A 19563-nucleotide genomic window follows, 5' to 3' on the forward strand; every position below is an offset into this window, starting at 1 on the left:
ATGGTGCTCAGGTTTCAAAGGAACTTCTAGACTAAGACGAGGAAGAAGGACCTGGCCACCCACTTCCGGAAAAAATTGGCTATGAAAACTCCATGAATAGCACCAGAGCATTGTCTGATATAGTGCAGGAACGTGAGAGGATGGTGCAAAAAAGACCAGGCAGGGTTCTGCTCTGCTGTACACAGGGCTGTACACTAGGAGTCAGAATGGACTGGACGGCACTAACAAGAGCAAAGATACCTATATATAGAGAGAGATGAGCATATATAGATGAGAGATAAAGATAGAGCAAATTATGAAGGTCCTTGTCTCTCTCTTTTTTTTTTCTATTTTTTATTTTTATAGTTTTTTTTTTTTTCTTTTGGTGAGGAAGATTAGCCCTGAGCTAACATCTGTTGCCAACCTTCCTCTTTTTGCTTCAGGAAGATTATCCCTGACCTAACATCTGTGCCTGTCTTCCTCTGTTTTATGTGGGACGCCTGCCACAGCACAGCTTGATGAGCTGTGTGTAGGTCTGTGCCTGGGATCTGAACCTGTGAACCCTAGGCTGCTGAAGTGGAGCACACAGACTTAACCACTATGCCACTGGGCTGGCCCCAGCCTTGTCTCTTTTTAAAATGTCGTTTTTCCTTAATGTCAAGAGAAAAATATGGGATGGCATGTTTGAAATTGACATCAGTGTCATCAATCACATCGGAATTTATTATTCACATAATTTAACTGTGATTTAGTTTTCATTTTATTTTTTAATAAGCTTCCTGCTGTTAGAAAGAAAGATTTCAAAGCAGTGGGTGGGTATCCTAATCAGATCCTTATAAAGTTAAATTATCAGTTATCTTATTATATAGCTCTGTGTATTTTAGCAAAAAGTGCAGTGAATTATTTTAAACAATTTAGGTTTTTCCACCTTGCATCAAGTTTGACTCACATGTACACAAATTTAAGTATTCATAGTAACCTAATATCATCCCAGGTATTAGGGGGTTAAGAGTTTCAAATGTGGGAAAAGTAATCTCTGTTCTCGAAAATCTAAAGTTAACAATTTTGGTTTTGTGAATTTTTATTCTCTTAATTTTAAATTTTGTTTGCCTGAATAGGGCGGGCCCCTCCTCGGAACACAACAGTAGACCTTAACAGTGGAAACATCGATGTGCCTCCCAACATGACCAGCTGGGCCAGCTTCCATAATGGCGTGGCTGCCGGCCTGAAGATAGCCCCCGCCTCCCAGATTGACTCAGCGTGGATTGTTTATAATAAGCCCAAGCATGCTGAGTTAGCCAATGAGTATGCTGGCTTTCTCATGGCCCTGGGTCTGAACGGGCATCTTACCAAGCTGGCTACGCTCAACATCCACGACTACTTGACCAAGGTGAGAACTGGTGCTGTCAGCTCCTGGCGTCGTGCCTCACCTGGGCTGTCACAGCAGCTCCTAAGCGTCCTGTTGGCTCTTCCTTCTTCCTTCCTGTGCCTCTAAATCCATTCTTCTCACAGCAGGCAGAGTAGCCTTGCTGCAGTACAAATCGGAATACGTCACTTGCCTGGTCAGAACTGATCAGTGACCTTTCATTGCTCTTAGTGTGTGTTCTAGGAGCCTGTGTGATCCTGCTCGCTTCTGGAGCCTGACTTGGTGCTGCCCTTCCCCTTGCTCCCCAGACTCCAGTCACAGGGACTGGCCATTCTAGCTCCTTGGAAAACCACACTCTTCCGCTGCAGAGGGTGACAAACCAACTTTCTCGTGGCATAAACTCTTGCACTTTTTTTTTTTTTTAACAGCCAGAATAGTGACTCTTCTTTTGTTTTGGGTGAGGAAGATTGTCCCTGAGCTAACATCTGTTGCCAGTCTTCCTCGTTTTGCTGAGGAAGATTGTCCCTGAGCTAACATCCATGCCAGTCCTCCTCTATGTTGTACGTGGGCCGCCTCCACAGCATGGCTTGATGAGGTCCACGTAGGTCCACGCCTGGGCTCCAAACCCGTGAACCCTGGGCGGCTGAAGTGGAGTGCACAAACTTAACAACTACGCCACTGGGCCGGCCCCTCTTCCACTTTTGTGCCATGAAAATTCACCCATTTAAAGTATAAAACTCAGTGGTTTTTAGTCTATTCACAGAGTTGTGCATCCATTACTACTGTTAATTTTAGAACATTTTCATCACTCTATCAAGGAAACTCATACCCAGTAGCAGTCACTCTCTGTTCCCCTCTCCCTCCAGCCCCTTGCAACTACTGATTTACTTTCTATCTCTATGGATTTGCTGATTTTGGACCTTTCATATAAATGGAATCACGATATGTAGTCTTTGTGACTGGCTTCTTTCACTTACCTTAATGTTTTCAAGGTTTGTCCATGTTGTACCATGTATCAGCACTTCATTCTGTTTTATTGATGAATAGATATTCCATTGTATGGATATACCATATTTTATTTATCCATTCACCAGTTGATGGATATTTGGGTTATTTCTGCTTTTTGGCTATTATGACCAATGCTGCCACAAACATGTACACCGTGGAGGTATGTTTTCATTTCTCTTGGGTATATTCCAAGGAGTGGAATTGCTGGGTCATATGGTAACTCTTTAAGTTTTTGAGGAACTAGCAAACTTTTTTCCAGAGTACCTGCACCATTTTACAATCTCACCAGCAGTACATAAGGGTTCTAATTTCTCCACATTCTTGCCATATTTGTTATTGTCTGTCTTTTTATAGTCATCCTAGTACGTGTGAAGTAATACCTCATTGTGGCTTTGATTTGCATTTCCCTGATAGCTAATGATGTTGAGCATCTTTTTGTGTACTCATAGGCCATTTGTATGTCTTCTTTGGAGAAATGTCTATTCAAATCCTTTGCTCATTTTTAAATTGAATTGTCTTCATTGTTGGCTTGTAAGAGTTCTTTCATGTATTCTGGATACTAGGTCAGTAGCAGATAAATGATTTGCAAAAATTTTCTCCCATTCCGTGGATTACCTTTTCATTTTCTGATGGTGTCTTTGAAGCACAAAAGTTTTTAATTTTGATGAAATCCAATTCATCTGTTTTTTCTTTGGTTGCTGTATTTTTGGTGGCATATGTAAGGAGTCATTGCCTAACCCAAGGTAATGAAGATTTACACCTATATTTTCTTCTAAGAGTTTTATCGTTTTAGCTGTTATATTTAGTTCTGTGATCCATTTAGAGTTAATTTTTGTGTATAATGTAAGGAAGGGGTCCAACTTCATTCTTGCATGTGGCTTTACAGTTATCACAACACCGTTCTTTGAAAAGATTATTCTTTTCCCATCGAATTGTTTCGCACCTTGTGGTCCATTGACCATCAGTGTGATGGTTTATTTCTGGATCACCTCAGAGCCGCGTACATGTCGTTCTCTCCCCTGACAGCATTCTCTCACTTTCTAAAGTCAAGTGCTCTGCTTTCTGCCACTTTTCCTGGCTAATTTGTGTTCATCCTTTAGGTCCTATTGTAAATTATACTTCTTTAGAGATTCCTAATAATTCTCCAGCCCCTCCTGATCTAAATACTCTTTCATATTACTTTGTACTTTTTTATTATACTACTTTTTTTTTTGCTGAGGAAGATTCACTCTGAGCTAACATCTGTTGCCAGTCTTCCTCCTTTTTTTTTTTTTTTTTTTTTTGCGTGAGGAAGATTAGCCTTGAGCTATCGTCTGTGGGAGTCTTCCTCTACTTTTTATGTGGGTTGTCGCCACAGCATGGCTGATGAGTGGTGTAGGTCCGCGCCCAGGATCCGAACCCACAAACCTGGGCCGCTGAAGTGGAGTGTGTGGAACTTAACCACTACGCCACGGGGCCAGCCCCAGTACTATACTACTTTTTAATAATATGTTTGTGTATTTTTAGTTTAACACTTTTTCCCCCCATTAGGGCACTAGCTTCCTGAGAGCAAGGACCGTGTCTGTGTAGTTTGCTCTAATATTCTTGGTGCTCTCGCTGTGCCTGTCAAATAAGAATTCTTACTGAACGTACTGACAGGCAGTGTGTTTAAAACCATGTATCTGTTTTGGTAGTGACTTAAGTTTCATTCTACTTTCTGTCTCAGGGTCATGAAATGACAAGCATTGGACTGCTCCTCGGTGTTTCTGCTGCTAAACTGGGCACCATGGATATGTCCATTACTCGGCTTCTTAGCATTCACATTCCTGCTCTCCTACCCCCAACGTCCACGGAGCTTGATGTTCCTCACAACGTCCAAGTGGCTGCGGTGGTTGGCATCGGCCTAGTATATCAAGGGACGGCTCACAGGCATACTGCTGAAGTCCTGTTGGCTGAAATAGGTATGGCATTAATAGTGCTGTGTCTTCATAAGCGTACATTTCCCACTGCACAGGAACCAAAGTAAAAATGGTAGTAAAATTATAAAAATTAAAGAAAAAATAGTAGTTTTTGTGAGGACAGAATGATCTGGTACTAAAACAAAAAAAATAATAAAAAGCTGCAAATAGTTTTCCAAAGCGTGTATTACTGTGCATGTTATTCGTCTGCATATTTATTTTGCTAGCCCATTATTGAGCTTCAGTGATCCCATTTAATGAGGTGGCCTATGGTCTTAATCACAAATGAGCATGCTGTTTATCCTGCTGTGTCTTTAGCAGGCAAGGTCTAACAATGATCTGCACTTAAAATTTAAAGTTGATTGTCTTGGTCCTTAAAACCGGAGTGTTTATTCTGTTGGACAACAGCACTTCCAAGAGAATGGAAGTGATTGACTCCTGTTTTCTTCCTTTACATACTGGTGGGTATGTTAGTGATGAAATGCATTTTCTGTGTTTTTAATTGAGTCTAAACTTTTTGGAAGTCTGTCTTATCTGTTATCTTCTTCTGACAAATGGAAATGCTATTGGCATTATTAGTATGCTCAGTAATTTAGGTACATACTTACATGTCTTGTTCTATTCAGGATCTTTTCTACATATATTTCAGGATGTATTGTTGAAGATATATTATTCTCTAGAATGATTGTATCAGTTAGCTGTTGCCATGATAACGCTACATAACAAACAGCCGCAAAATTGGCCTGGGCCTCTCTGCTTCAGGCTGTAGATCTGTGGGTCTGCTACTCTGGCTCTGCTCTGGCTGCCTTATTCTGGACCCAGGCTGGAGGGTGTGCTTCTTGTAAGGTGATCACAGAAGGGCAAGAGGGAGAACCAAGTAATGGAAGCACATTTCAGGCCTTTGCTTCCATCATGCCACCTAAGATCCCAGGCCAAGGCTAGTCACATGTTTAGGTCCAGTGTGAGGCTCTGTGAAGAGTGTGGATGTGTATATACTAGCTCTGTAGGGCAGTGAAGAATTGGGACCAACGATTTAGTCTACTGCAGTGATGAAATAAATTATTCACAAAACTTAAATTTTCCTGTTACCAAAATATATAATAGCATAAGTTGTTGGTCTGTGAAACACTTAATTCAGAAGGTACTCAAGACTGGCTTTTAAAGCTTATTCATCTACAACGTAATTCAACATTCTTCACCTAAATCATACTGATAATCTAGTGATATCTTCATATATCTCACAGCCGTAGCACACCTCTTTCATATTGTATGGGGAATTTAATCTGGATTCTTAAGCATATGCTCTTTTATATAATTATAGTCAGAATGTGCATACTGTTTTTATACTGCCCTTTTCGTATATCATCAGAAATGTTTTTTAAAATTAATTTTCTATTATGTAATATATCATTCAGTTGGTGTTCTATAAATTACCTAATCGTTTTCTTATTTTCAGGATTTTTTTAGGTTATTTCTAATGGTTTGCTATTATGCATTAAGCATTACACTGATTACTTTTGTGTAAGATTTTGTTTTTTTAAAAATTGTATTTTTTTCCTGGGGATAAAATCCCAGAAGTGTGAACTGTTTTTTGGATGGAGGGATCTTTATATATAATACATTTTGCTGCCCTAAAGGGTAGAGTTAGAATTATGGGGTGCTTTTTAAAAGTATGATTTATACATCTAGCCAAACTTTAGGATCAGTACACAGAAATTCTACCATAGTGTGCTCAGTTGATGTAGATTCAAAATAAGTGTCTGGAAATAAAACATTTCACATGCTTAAAAACTTAAAGCAAATGTTCTTCCTGTCCATTGTCAGTATTTGAAAATGTTTTCACGACATCTAATGAATAGATTTGAAAATAACAAAGTAAAAAAAAATACAAGAGATTGAAAAGTAAAACTTTTTTTAGCACCCCTCCCTTTAAATTTTTTTTTCCTATTTCTTGGTAATTTTTTAAAATACAACCCAAGGTTTTACAGTACTTTGAAGTCATTACTTTCAAATTGGCAAATAAAAGAACCATTTTTTGGCTTTATTTTGTAGTAAACTGACAGTTGGGACACCATTTGTGATAATGTCGTATCTTTCTATTGGGGTTATATTGAATCCATAGTTCTTACACAACTTACTAGAAAGTTAACTCTTAAACTTTTATGAATTAGGATTTTAAGGAGGCCGGCTTGAACTGTGTTGTTTTCTATTTTATAGGACGGCCCCCTGGTCCCGAAATGGAATACTGCACTGACAGAGAGTCCTACTCTTTAGCTGCTGGCTTGGCTCTGGGCATGGTCTGCTTGGGGGTAAGTACAGTCTGTGCCTTCAGATGCCTCAGTTACTTCACCTGCGTGTGGAGACAGATAACCTTGACACTGTACTCTGAATACCACTCTGCCCTGCTGTGACTTGACTTAACCTGATTCTCAGCTCTTTTTTCTTTCTGGATATTTTTCAAAGTGCTAGATTTGGAAAATGGAGAGAAATTGTAGTGAAGAATGGGGCTTTAAGCTTTCTTTCCCCCTGGCTTAGATGTAAGTGTTCGTGAATGAACTAAGGGAATGAAATTTCTCAAAAAGAGTTTAAGACCTAAGATGGCGAAGTGACATCCCACTTAGACAGAAAACAAAATAGTGAAAATGTGTGCATGATGGGGAGCTTTAAGAGTCTGTAGTCGTTGCTAGAGATAAACCATAACCTTCTTTTGGCACCCTGGTGTTCACTAGGTATCCCGGAATGTTGCCACAGTAGCGTTTGCTTTGTATCACTTTGACCCATCTTTAACGCCATGCATGAGATATAGTCTTGAATTATCAAAAACATTTCATTAAGTGACTGTGTCAGCTGGAATGTAGGTTCCTGGAAGAAGCACCAATATAGAGTTATACTGAAACCAAATTATATGAAGAAAGTTGACTGTTAGGTTTTTGACTCTTCACATTGATACGTGAACTGAAGAGGCAGATGTTACAATGCAAAAGCGTCATACTGGAAATTGGAACTTGAATTTTGGTCCTGACCAGTGAGTCGTGACAGTTAACTACACTATTGTCTAGTGGTTAAGCAGCGCCATGGGTTGTGGAGCGAAACTGCTTTCTTGTATATCCAACCCTGCCACCTACTAGCTATGTAACCTTGAGCCTAACCTCTTTATGTCTCCCTCTCCTGACTTATGAAATAGTAGCTGTTTGATAGAATTGTCATATTAAGTAAGTTAATCCATGTTAAACACACAGCATAGTGCCTGGAGCAGACTGAATGTTCAGTAAGTTATTTTTATTATTATAGTTATTGTTGCTGGAATACTGAACTCATAGACACAGTAATGAAAGGATTCAGATGTTCATAGTTCAGGTTTCATTTATGTATGTAATATTTTCTTTTGCTATTAGTGCAATTAACTGTATATGGAAGCCTTTATTTATTTTGTGAAATGAAAGTATTAACTCTAACATCAAAGTGTTGTAATTTTTAATGTGAATTATTAATAGCTTGAGTATTAACTCATGAGTAATAGTTGTTTTAATTGGGGAAAAAACCAAAATACCGTGCTTTGAAGTTAGTTCATTTTTTTTATTTGTCATGGGTGTGTGTTATGGATCTTATTCTGAAGGATTTCCTTTTACATGTCTGTTCTTCTGTTTCCCAGCACGGCAGTAATTTGATAGGTATGTCTGATCTCAATGTGCCTGAGCAGCTGTATCAGTACATGGTTGGAGGTCATAGGCGCTTTCAAGCTGGATTGCACAGGGAGAAACATAAGTCTCCAAGTTATCAAATCAAAGTAAGTCCAAATCAAAGCAACAGATCAAAATTCTGGAAGCTAAGAAGTTACTTTGAAAATAGTAGTTTTCATATGAACATTTGTAAATATGTTAATTTCAAGCATAGCCTAGTATTCAGAAGAATTTTATAATAATTCAGAACTCTTTGACATGAAGAAACTTTTGTTTCTATAGGAAGGAGATACCATAAATGTGGATGTAACTTGTCCAGGTGCCACTCTGGCTTTGGCTATGATCTACTTAAAAACCAATAACAGGTATTGCATCCCCCGACCCCACCCCTCCCATAACAATGTGACTTCCTTTCTGACCCCAGTTATAAAACTAAATTATCTTAATGTGTTTATTTCCCCTGTGCTAGATCAACCTGATTTTAATTCTCTCAAATACCACGTTATATAGATTTTTATCTAGAAATAATATATTTTGCTATTTTAATGATATTTGACAATATAATTGCGAATTTTTGTTCATTTCTGTTTTATGGTTGATGTCACTGACAATCAAAAAATGCCCAAATTCCTTTTCATTAATTGTGCATGTCATGAGGACTGCTTAAGCCAGAAATACTTAGCATTATTCTGTTCTTGGTTATTAGTTATGAAAATGGTTTCTGCGTAGTTTGAGAGCCTTCCTAATGACCACAGCATCTACCTTTCCAACCCCCAATAATTACTGCTGACACTTGAAATAGACCTTTGTCATTTATTCTTTTACATTTTGTATAGGAGAGTAATTTGGGTAGGAGACATTAAACCATGTTTTAAGTCTTTTAATTTAAGAAATATTCTAAAATATAAGCAACTTTTCAATTTTGTAAATTCCTCCTCTTACAAAAAGTGAGTGTATGCAAAATTAACAAAGTTGTTAAAAAATATTTATTCATTTACTGTTCGGATGAATATGTATGTCAGTGCTTTCTTGGCACTGGATATATTTCAGTGAACAAAATAAAACTAAAATATCTGCTTATCATGAAGCTTATGTTATAGTAAGATGTATATACATAAATAATAAATGTTATGTTACAAAGTGTCAAGTAGTATGGAAAAAAAATAGGGCAGTGGATTGAGGGGGGAGAAATGTTTTGAAATCTGTCTTGGAATTCTTGATTATTTTGCCCTCCATCGGAGCAATAATGCTTACTGATATCCTCCACCAACAGATCCATTGCAGATTGGCTCCGAGCTCCTGACACCATGTATTTGCTGGACTTTGTGAAACCAGAATTTCTCTTGCTTAGGGTATGGTACTTTGCAATTTTTCATTTCTTTTAACATAAGGAGTCTGTTTGTCATTCTCAACTTTCTCTTGCAAATATGATTATTTCTACAAGGGAACCTTTTACTATTAATCCATCGTGTATACGTAATTGGTGGTGTTCTTTTGAAATTTCCCGAATATAACTGTAGGGATGCCAGGAAAGGCAACCACATTGATAGATAATACTTGGAGTTGACATTTCAACTTCTCACGTTATTACTGAAAACTTCCTATCAAGTGACAAGTGACTGGGGCTTCATTACTGCCTTATTTTACATTCTTTCATTATTATTAATGATGCAATATTACTATTAAGAGTATAATTAATGACAGTAACTGTTTGGCATAGTTGCCTAGATTTTTCCCTCTCTTCTTTAATGTTTAAACTTGAATGTTTTTAGCACATGAAAGCTTTTAAATTATGTAGATAGAGCTATGATTCTTTTCTTTGTGGTTTTTCTTTTATGGAGCAAGTTTTTAAAAGTCCTCTCCAACTCCTCCAAACTTTGATGATGATCAACTCAATTTTGTTTTTTTTGTGTGTTAAAATCTAAATCTTCAGTTTATTTCAGTGATAGCTTAGATTGATACTGTATACTTACTTTATTTTTCAAAACTGCCATGAGTTGGGAACTGATTTTTAAATTATTCTATTTAATATTATTGTTATAAAATCTATGAACTTTGCCTGCCCTAATTAATTTTATCTGTATTACATTTTTTAAGACACTTGCTCGATGTCTGATTTTGTGGGATGATATTTTACCAAATTCCAAGTGGGTTGATAGCAATGTTCCTCAAGTAAGTACATAAATAAGTATTGTTATATCTTTAATAGCATAAAATTATCATTTCTTGTGGGATTTTCCAAAACCCTATGAAATACTTTACCTTATGAAGGCAATATTGATGATTATGATATCTCTTGAAAACATAGAAATTTTCATTTTAAGATTGTATGCTAACCACAGACCACAGCCTTCCGTTTCAGCCCCAGATCCTGAGAAATTGTAGTTTTAAAAAATTAAATATACCAAAGTACCCTAAACAAGTATTTTTGACATTTTTATCCTACTTAAGTACACTCTTATCTAAGGGGCTATTTTACTTTGTGACAATTTTAGATCTCCTGTATAATAACGTGTTTTAATTACTTTATAGCATATTTATCCAATAAGCCAAATAGTTAAAAATAAGCAGATTCCGTCGTAAAAACTCCAAATCAAATATTCTAACTAAATACTGCCCTTTAATTAACTGACCATGTCTGGTGGTCTCAGTTCCTTTTTATTTATAAAATAAATCTATTTATCCTTTAGAATGCTAGAGTGTTTTCCCCCAAGATTTTAATAAGATAAATTTCAAAATAAAGGTTGAAAGAACTTTATCCAAACACCCATATCACCAATTAGATTCTACAGTTAATATTTTACTGTATAAACTTGTTTAATCACATGTCTATCCGTTTATCCTCTATCCAGTCCATAACTTTTTGATGAATTTCAAAGTTAGTAGCAGATAGTGGTATACTTCTCCCTAAATATTTCAACGTGTATCGTTAACTAGAATTCAGTATTTATGTACCTTTTTTTCTTTTTAGGATAAAATTTATATACAGTGAAATGCACAAATCTTAAGTATACTGTTTAATAAGATTTGACTAATGCATATGCTCGTGGAAACAAACTTCTATCAAAATGGCCAGAAGTTCCCTCCTTCCTCTTCCCCCTCAGTCTGTGCCCTCACCCCCCACCCCCAAGGCAACCAAAGTTCTGATGTTTTCCCAAAATAAGTTAGTTTGCCTGATGTAGAACTTTATATTAATGGAATCACATACAGTATATACCCTTTTGTGTAAGACTTCTTTTACTCAGCGTGATTTTGAGATACTGAGTATGTCAATAGTTCATCCTTTTTATTATTAAGAGATATTCCATTGTGTGAATATGCCACAGTTTGTTTTTCCATTCTCTTTTGTTGGACACCTGGGCTGGTTCCAGGTTTTAACTATTATGAATCAAGCTACCATAAATATTCTTATACAGATATTTTTGTGAATCTTATGTTTTAATTTCTCTTGAGTAAATATTTAGGATTGGAATTATTGAGGCATGGAGTAGATGATGTGTTTAGTTTCCTAAGAATTGGCAAACTTTTTTCCAAAGAGTTTGTACCATTTTACACTTTGACCAACAATGTATGAAAGTGCTGGTGGCTGCTGTACATCTTACCACTATTTGGTGGTGTTAGTCTTTTTAATTTTAGCTCTGCTGGTAAATATCTCATGATATCTTATTATAGTTTCAATTTGCGTCTCTTGACTGGCTAATGATGAGAGAACCTTTTCATTTGCTTACTACTCCTTCATGTATCTTTTTTTGTGAAGTGTCTGTTCATATCTTTTGCCCATTTAAAAAAATTTGTATTGTTTGTGTTTTTATTATGAGTTAACTAGAATTTTTTATGTATTCTGGAAACCTATCCTTTGTCAGATGTTTTGCAGTCTGTGGTTTGCCTGTTCATTTTCTTAGTAATATTTTTAATGAGCAGAAGATTTTAAATGTTTGAGAATGTCTAATTTATCAGTTTTTAATTTTATGGTTATTATTTTTTGTGTTCTATGAAAAAAACATTTGTCTAACCCCAAGTCCTAAAGATATTCTCTTATGCTTTTCTCTACAAGCTGCAATATTTTAGCTTTTGTATATAGTTATGTACTCCATCTCAAAGTAGTTTTGTTTATGATATGAGGTCGGGGTTGAGGTTTTCACTTTTTAATAATATGGATATTTAGTTGTACCTACACTGTTTGTTGAAAACACCTCCTTTTCCTTATTGAATTCCTGTGGCTCTTTTGTCAAAAATCAGATGACTGTGTAAGAGTAGGTTTATTTCTAGGCTCTCTATTCTGTTCCTTTAATCTGTTGATCCTTATGCTAGTATCATACTCTCTTGATTACTGTAGCTTTATAGCAACTCTTGAAGTCAAGTAGTGCTCGTTTGCCAGTTTTGTTTTTTTCCATGATTTCTTTGAATACTCGAGGTCCTTTGTATTTCCATATAAAATTTAGAATCAACTCATCAATATTGATATAAAGTCTGGTGGATTATAATGGAAGTTGGGTTAAATCTATAGATAAATGTATAGAGAATAGATACCTAAATATTGAGTCTTCCAATCCAAGAATATAGACTCTCTCTATTTATTTAGGCTGTCTTTCATTTCTCTCAGAAAGGTAAGGGTCTTGAACAGCTCTTAATAAGTTTATTCCTAAGTATTTTATGTTCTTTCATTCTACAATAAGTGGAATCTTTACGTAGAGTTTCGTTTTCTAGTTGCTTGCTGCTATACAGTTGATATAAAATACGCAATTGATATTTGTATATTAATCTTTTAGCCTGTGACATTTAAGTGCATGTTAGTTCTTATAGTTGTTTTGTAGATTCTATGGGATTTTCCACGTAAATACGCATGTCTTCTTCAAATAGACATTATTCTAATTCTTATTTTCCCATATTTATGCCTTTTATTTCTTTTACTTAGTGAAATGGCTAGGATCTTCAATACAATTGAACAAAACTGTGAGAGTGGGCATCCGTGCCTTGATCCTGGTGTTAGATGAAAAGTGTTCAGTATTTCACCATTAAGTATGATTTTAGCTATGGGTTTTTTAGATGCCTTTTATCAGGCGTTGAGGAAGTTTCCTTCTATTGTTAGTTTTCTGAGTTTTTATCATGATCAGATAATGAATTTATTGAATGTTTTGTCTACATTTAAGATTTTTCTGTATTTTCTGATTGGGTATATGGTATTTCTTGATTCTTTTATTATGGTAAATTGCATTGATTGGATTTTGAACCAAGGAATACAACCTTGTATTCCTAGGATAAATCCAACTTGATCCTGATTTATTATTCTTTTTATATATTTTCGTATCTAGTTTGGTAATAATTCATTTAGTATTTTTGAATATCATAATGTGTGATACTAATCTCTAACTTTTCTTCTTTTTTTTGTGATATCTTTGTAAGATGTAAGATTTTGATAGTAGGATTATGCTGGCCTCATAAAATGAGTTGGGACTCTTCTCTGTTTTCTGAAAGTTTTAATATTGATTTTATTTCTTAAGTTTGATAGATTCACCAGTGAAACTATCTAGGTCAGGTGTTTTCTCTTTGTAGGATTAGTTTTGTAATTTGTTTTGCAAATCTGTAATTTTGGTTACATAGTTGATTTCTTTAATAGATAAGGGCTGTTAATATTTTCTGTTCAATTTTGTGTAAGTTTGGTTAAGTTGTTTTTTGAGAAATTTGTTCATTTCAGCTAAGTTGAATTTGTTGCCATGAAGTTGTTCATAATATTTCGTTATTATCTTTTTAATGTCTTTGGGATCTATAGTGGTAACCTCTCTTTCATTCATGTTGGTAAATTTTTTTTCTTTGTTGGTCTAGCTAAGAGTTCATTCGTTTTTGTTCATGTTTTTAAAGAAGTGATGTTTGCCTTTGTTAATTTTCTCTATTGCTTAACTGTTTTCATTTAATTGATTTCTGAGCTTACCTTTAATATTTCCTTCCTTCTATTTGCTTTGAGTTTACTTTGCTTCTTTTTCTGGATTCTTTTTTCTTGGTGAGGAAGGTTATCCCTGAGCTAACATCTCTTGCCAATCCTCCTCTTTTTGCTGAGAGAGATTGGCCCTAGGCTAACATCCGTGCCCGTCTTCCTCTGCTTTATATGTGGGACACCTGCCACAGCATAGCTTGATAAGCGGTTTGTAGGTCTGTGCCCGGGATCTGAATCTGTGAACCCTGGGCTGCCGAAGCGGAGTGCATGAACTTAACCATTATGCCACCAGGCCAGCCCCCTTTTTCTGGATTCTTATTGTAGAAGTTCAGGTCATTGCTTCTTAGACTTTCCTTTATTAACACAAGCATTTAAAGCTATAAATTTCTCTATAAGCATTGCTTTAGCTGCATCTACAAATTTTAATATGTTGTATTTTTATCATTTAGTTTGAAATATTTTCTAGTATCCCTTATAATTTGTTCTTGACTCATAGATTTTTTTAGAAATGTGATTTTTTGTGTGTGTGTGTGTGAGGAAGATTAGCCCCTGAGCTAACATCCCAATGCCAATCTTGCTCTTTTTTGCTGGGGGACATTGGCCCTGGGCTAACATCTGTGCCCATCTTCCTCTACTTTATATGGGACGCTGCCACAGCATGGCTTTACAAGTGGTGTGCCGGTGTGCGCCTGGGATCCGAACCTGCGAACCCTGGGCCTCCAAAATGGAGCGTGTGCACTTAACCGCTATGCCACTGGGCCAGCCCCTAGAAATATGATTTTTAATATCCAACTTTTTGGGTTTATTCTGACCTCATTATTGTTATTCTCTTCTAATTTAATTTCATTGTGGTCTTATTGAAACTTGTTTTATGACCTAGCATATGATCTATCTTGGTAAATGTTCTGTATGCACTTAAAAAGAACGTATATTCTACGTTGGTTAGATGCAGTATTTTATAAATTTGAATTCTTTTAAGGTGGTTAATAGTGCTGTTTAGATCATCTGCATTTTTTACTAATTTTTTAAAAAATCCAGTCTTTATGATGTTGCTAAGAGAGGGATGTTAAAGTCTTTTAGTATGATTGTAGAATTGTCTATTTTTTCCTTTAGTTTTTGTTTCATGTATGATGAAACTCTTACTAAGTTTAAACACATTTTTGATTGCTACATGTTCCTGTTGAATTGACCATTTTATCATTATGAGCTGTCCCTCTTTTTCTCTGATAATATTCTTTCTCTTGAAGGATACTCTATTTAATGAAATGGTAGTCATTAGCCTTTTTTGTTTGTTTCTGTTTGCATGATACATCTATTTCCACCCATTTATTTTGCAACCTATTTGTGTCTCTTTGTTCAAAACGTGTTTTTTATAGACAGCAAAAGCATATAGAGAGCAAAAGCATACAGTTGGATCTTGTGTTTTATCCATTTTGACAATTTTTGCCTTTTAATTGAAATTTTTAGTTCCACTTAACATTTATATTTTGCTAGATTTTTATTATTTCTGATTATCTCCATTTATTCCTAAAGATTCATGTTTACCTCTGATGTCGTTTACTTTCAGGCTAAAGAAATTCCTTCAGCATTTCTTGTAAGGCAGATTTACTGGCAGTGAATTCTGTTTTTTGTTTTAGCTGAGATTGTCTTAATTTGCATTTGTTTTAAATGATATTTTTGCTAGATATAGAAATCTGGGTTAGTAAGTGTTTTGGAGTCCTCCCAAAAGCACTCCCAGGTCTGTTGATTCACTAGAAGGACTCATAAGACTGATCATGTAATCATACTCCTATGATATATTACAGTGAAAGAAGACAAATGAAAATTAGCGAAGTGTAAAGGTGGATGGAGCAAAGTCTCGAGGAAACCAGGCACAAGCTCCCAAGAGTCCTCTCTCAGTGGAGTCACATGGGACACAATTCCTCCAGTATTAAATTGTGACAACACATGTGAAGTGTTACTACCAGGGAAGCTCATTAGAGACTCCGTGCCCAAGATTTTTATTTGGGTCTGCTCATGTAGGCACTCTCTGTCTAGCATGTACCAAAATTGCAGACTCATAGAAGAAAGTATGTATTAGTGTAAATCACATTGTTTGTACAAATAGTTAAGGCACAGTAAACCACCCGTGTCATTTAGGGAAAGTTTTATACGAGTGTAGGAAACTCTTTGCCATTCAAGTTTCCAGGTGCCAACCTAAGGCCAACCTTGCAAGCAGGTCTTTTTGTGGATAACACTCTTTGGCCTGCTAGATGGATTCTTTTCTGCACAAGGAAATTGTTGTTGTTGTTTGTTCGTTGTTTGTTTTGAGCACATTACAAATGTTATAGTGTCTTCTGTTTTCTGTTCTTTCTGATAAGTCATTGGACTTGACCTGTATGTAATGTGTCATTTAGTTCTTTAGCTGATTTTCAGATTTTTCTTTTTGTATGTAGTTTTCAGCAGTTGACTGATGTGTTCAGTTGGGGTTTTCTTTGTATAATTCTCATGGAGATTTTTAAATCTGTAAGTTTATGTCTTTCATTAATTTTAGGGGAATTTCAGCCATTATATCTTCAAACATTTTTTTCGGCTTTATACTCTCTATTCTTGCATTCCTGGCCTCCAATTATCTGTGTGTTAAAACCTTTGGAAATCATCCCGTAGCTCCCTGAGGCTCTCTTTATCGCTTTTCTTTTTTTTTTTCTTTGGTGAGGAAGATTGGTCTTGAGCTGACCTCTGTTGCCAGTCCTCGTCTTTTTGCTGAGGAAGATTGGCCCTGAGCTAACATTTGTGCCCACCTTCCTCTATTTTTTTGTATGTGGGTTGCCACCTCAGTGTGGCTTTTGATCAGTGGTGTGCAGGTCTGCGCCCGGGATCTGAACCTGCGAATCCCGGGCTGCTGAAGTGGAGCACGCAAACTTAACGGCTGTGCCACCCGGCCGGCCCTCTTTATTTATTGCCTTTTATTCTTTTTTCTCTCTTTCCTACAGATTGCATAATTTCTGTTGATCTGTCTTTATGTTCACTGACTCTTTCTTCAGGCATTTCCATTTTCCTGTTAAGTCCATGAAGTGAATTTTAAAATTTCGTTTATTGTATTTTTTAGTTGTAAAATTTGCATTTTTCCTTTTTTGTAATTTTCACTTTTTCTTGATGAGGTTTTCAGTCTTTTCATTCATTATGAGCGTATTTTCCTTCACATTCTTCTAGTTATAAGAGCTGCTATAAAGTCCTTCTCTTTTAATGCCAACAATGTGATTATTTCAGGATTGTTTTCCATTGTTTTTTCTCTTAAGAATATGTTGCATTTTTGTGTTTGTTCTTATGTTAAATAATTTTGAATTATATCCAGGACATTGTGAATGTTGTCTTTTGAAGATTCTGGGTTCTGTTGTATTCCTCTACAGAGTGTTGATACATATATACATACGTATGTGTGTGTATTTATGTATACGCACATACACAAATACTTTTTTTTAAGCAGGCAATTAATTTACTTGGAATCAAATGTCAAATCTTGTCTCTTGGGTGCTATCACTAATCTCAGTTCTTTTATCCTATGGGCTGTCAGAGTCTGCCCTGCTCACACTTGGTTCGTGAGTTAGGCAAACATTTGCACAGAATTTATATGCAGAATTTGGACCCTTCCTCTGAGGCTCTCTTCTTTACAGTATTCATTCCTCACCTTCTAGTGGCTGTGGTTTCCTAAGCTCTGTATTCTGGTTGTTCAAGGCAGAACAACCTTTTTTTTGGTGAGGAAGATTAGCCCTGAGCTAACATCTGTTGCCAATCCTCCTCTTTTTGCTGAGGAAGATTGGCCCTGGGCTAACATCTATGCCCCTCTTTCTCTGCTTTGTATGGGACACTGTCACAGCATGGCTTGATAAGTGGCGTGTTGGTCTGTGCCCAGGATCCGAACCCGCGAACCCCTGGCTGCCAAAGCGGAGCGTGCAAACTTAACTACTATGCCACCGGGCCGGCCCCAAGACTGGGTTTTTAATTGGAGTTTTAACTACCCTTGATGGCACAGATTAGAACCTGCCCTCAGGCCAGAAACCATGAAAAAGGAAGCTTACCCAGTGGTGTACCTTATCTTCCAAGTATCATCTCCCCTCTAGAAACTGCCTGCTTTTGATGGATGTCTAGTGCCTTTAGGTCAGGAGTTGGGGAGCTACAGCCCACTTGTTTTTATAAATATAGTTTTATTGGAACACGCCATGCCCATTCATTTACTTATTGTCTGTAGCTGTTTTTGTGTTACAACAGCAGAGATCAGTAGTTGCTTCAGAGACTGTATGGCCTGCAACCCGAAAACGTTCACTCCTTGGCCCTTTAAGAAAAAGTCTGCCGACCCCTGCTTTGGTATTTGGTGTTTCTATTTTGCCCAGAGTTTATACTTATCTACAAGAGGATGAGTATGATAGGAGTTTATTCATCCATTATCTGAAATAAAACTCCTAGATTTGTTTTTATTTGTTTAATTTTGTTAATCACTGATGTGAAACAGATGAGGAAGAGTTGTTTTAATTGACTCAGACATTTGTCACCAAATTTTAACTCTGAGCACATTTGGATGTCAAAGATGTCAGTTCTTTTTGAACGTGCCCTTTAAAGTGTATATTGTAGGATAAGATTATAGTTTTTCTTCCATTCTTTTATTCAGCAATTTGTTGTTCCTCTGCAAATTTAAGACACTGTGGTAAACTTTATGCTACGTTTAACATGCATCTGACATGTAGACTGCCCTCAAGAAACTTTAGTTTACTGAATGTACTAAGTTTAGTTTACAAAGTTAGATTAAACACGTACACAAGTAACTGTATTCCAAAACGGAAAGTGAAAATTCGTGTCAGAGAGTTTTCTTTTTAACTTCTGTGGAAATGTGGTCGTTGGACTTTGTATAAAGTTGTCTTTCTGACATTTCTTTTACTTCAGACTTAATAACTTTAAATTTGGTCTTTATTACTTCAGGGATCCCCAGATACAACATATAACAAGTTCTCAGCTCTATTTATTGATATTTCCTATCACTCTCTGCTTTTCTCCTAGTTCTCACCTACTCATTTTATTGATTCTGTAGCAGGGCCTCTTGTAGGGAGCAACCTAGCATCAAAAGGGGGATTAAAAAGGTCACTTTGTAAACTGCTTGTTTGTTTGTTTGGACTTAAGGCGTGTATAAAATAACAACAACTAACATCTTCATAGCACTTTTTCCTTCATTAAAAGCTTTACTGTATATCGCCTTATGTTATTCTCTTACATAGTGTTGTGCTGTAAGTTGTTCAGATATTTCCCCCAGTGTCTGGGTGGGAATGATGTCCTATTTTTGATTATCTGTGTGTCTCTGCATCCGTTAGACTATGAACTCCTTAGGGTCAGCTAGTATGTGTTTTTTGTCTTTCATTCCTAGTGACTAGCACATAGTAACTAGAGTTCAGTACATCACTGTTACACTGAAAGAGGACAGACTGATCCAAAATCACCCAGCTAGTAAGAGATGGGGTAAAACTGAAACTAGCTGTTAGGACTTCAGACCTTGAGTTTTGCATTGGACCCGGTATAAGATAGGAGTTTAGTCTTTTCTTGTTCATTTCCTGTGTGCCTAAACTTACTCTTAAAGGATTACATTTCTCCCTTTGATTACTCCTTATATTATTTATTTATTTATTTATTTTTTTG

At 36.3% G+C, this 19563-nt stretch overlaps 1 protein-coding gene across 9 annotated transcripts in view; it reads left to right on the forward strand.

Annotated features, from left to right (window-relative positions):
* ANAPC1 (anaphase promoting complex subunit 1) overlaps nt 1-19563 on the forward strand; it is a 102582-nt gene that overhangs the window by 54082 nt on the left and 28937 nt on the right. For all 9 annotated transcript variants that reach the window (XM_087426105.1, XM_087426104.1, XM_087426110.1 and 6 more), the window contains 7 exons: nt 1098-1369; nt 4059-4293; nt 6508-6599; nt 7943-8077; nt 8253-8335; nt 9244-9322; nt 10068-10142. In XM_087426105.1, the coding sequence (XP_087282231.1) occupies nt 1098-1369; nt 4059-4293; nt 6508-6599; nt 7943-8077; nt 8253-8335; nt 9244-9322; nt 10068-10142 (971 nt within the window). The remainder of the gene's footprint in view (nt 1-1097; nt 1370-4058; nt 4294-6507; nt 6600-7942; nt 8078-8252; nt 8336-9243; nt 9323-10067; nt 10143-19563) is intronic.

Source organism: Ceratotherium simum, chromosome 40 (assembly GCF_057802395.1).
Source record: "Ceratotherium simum simum isolate JZ-2026a chromosome 40, ASM5780239v1, whole genome shotgun sequence".
NCBI lineage: Eukaryota > Metazoa > Chordata > Mammalia > Perissodactyla > Rhinocerotidae > Ceratotherium > Ceratotherium simum.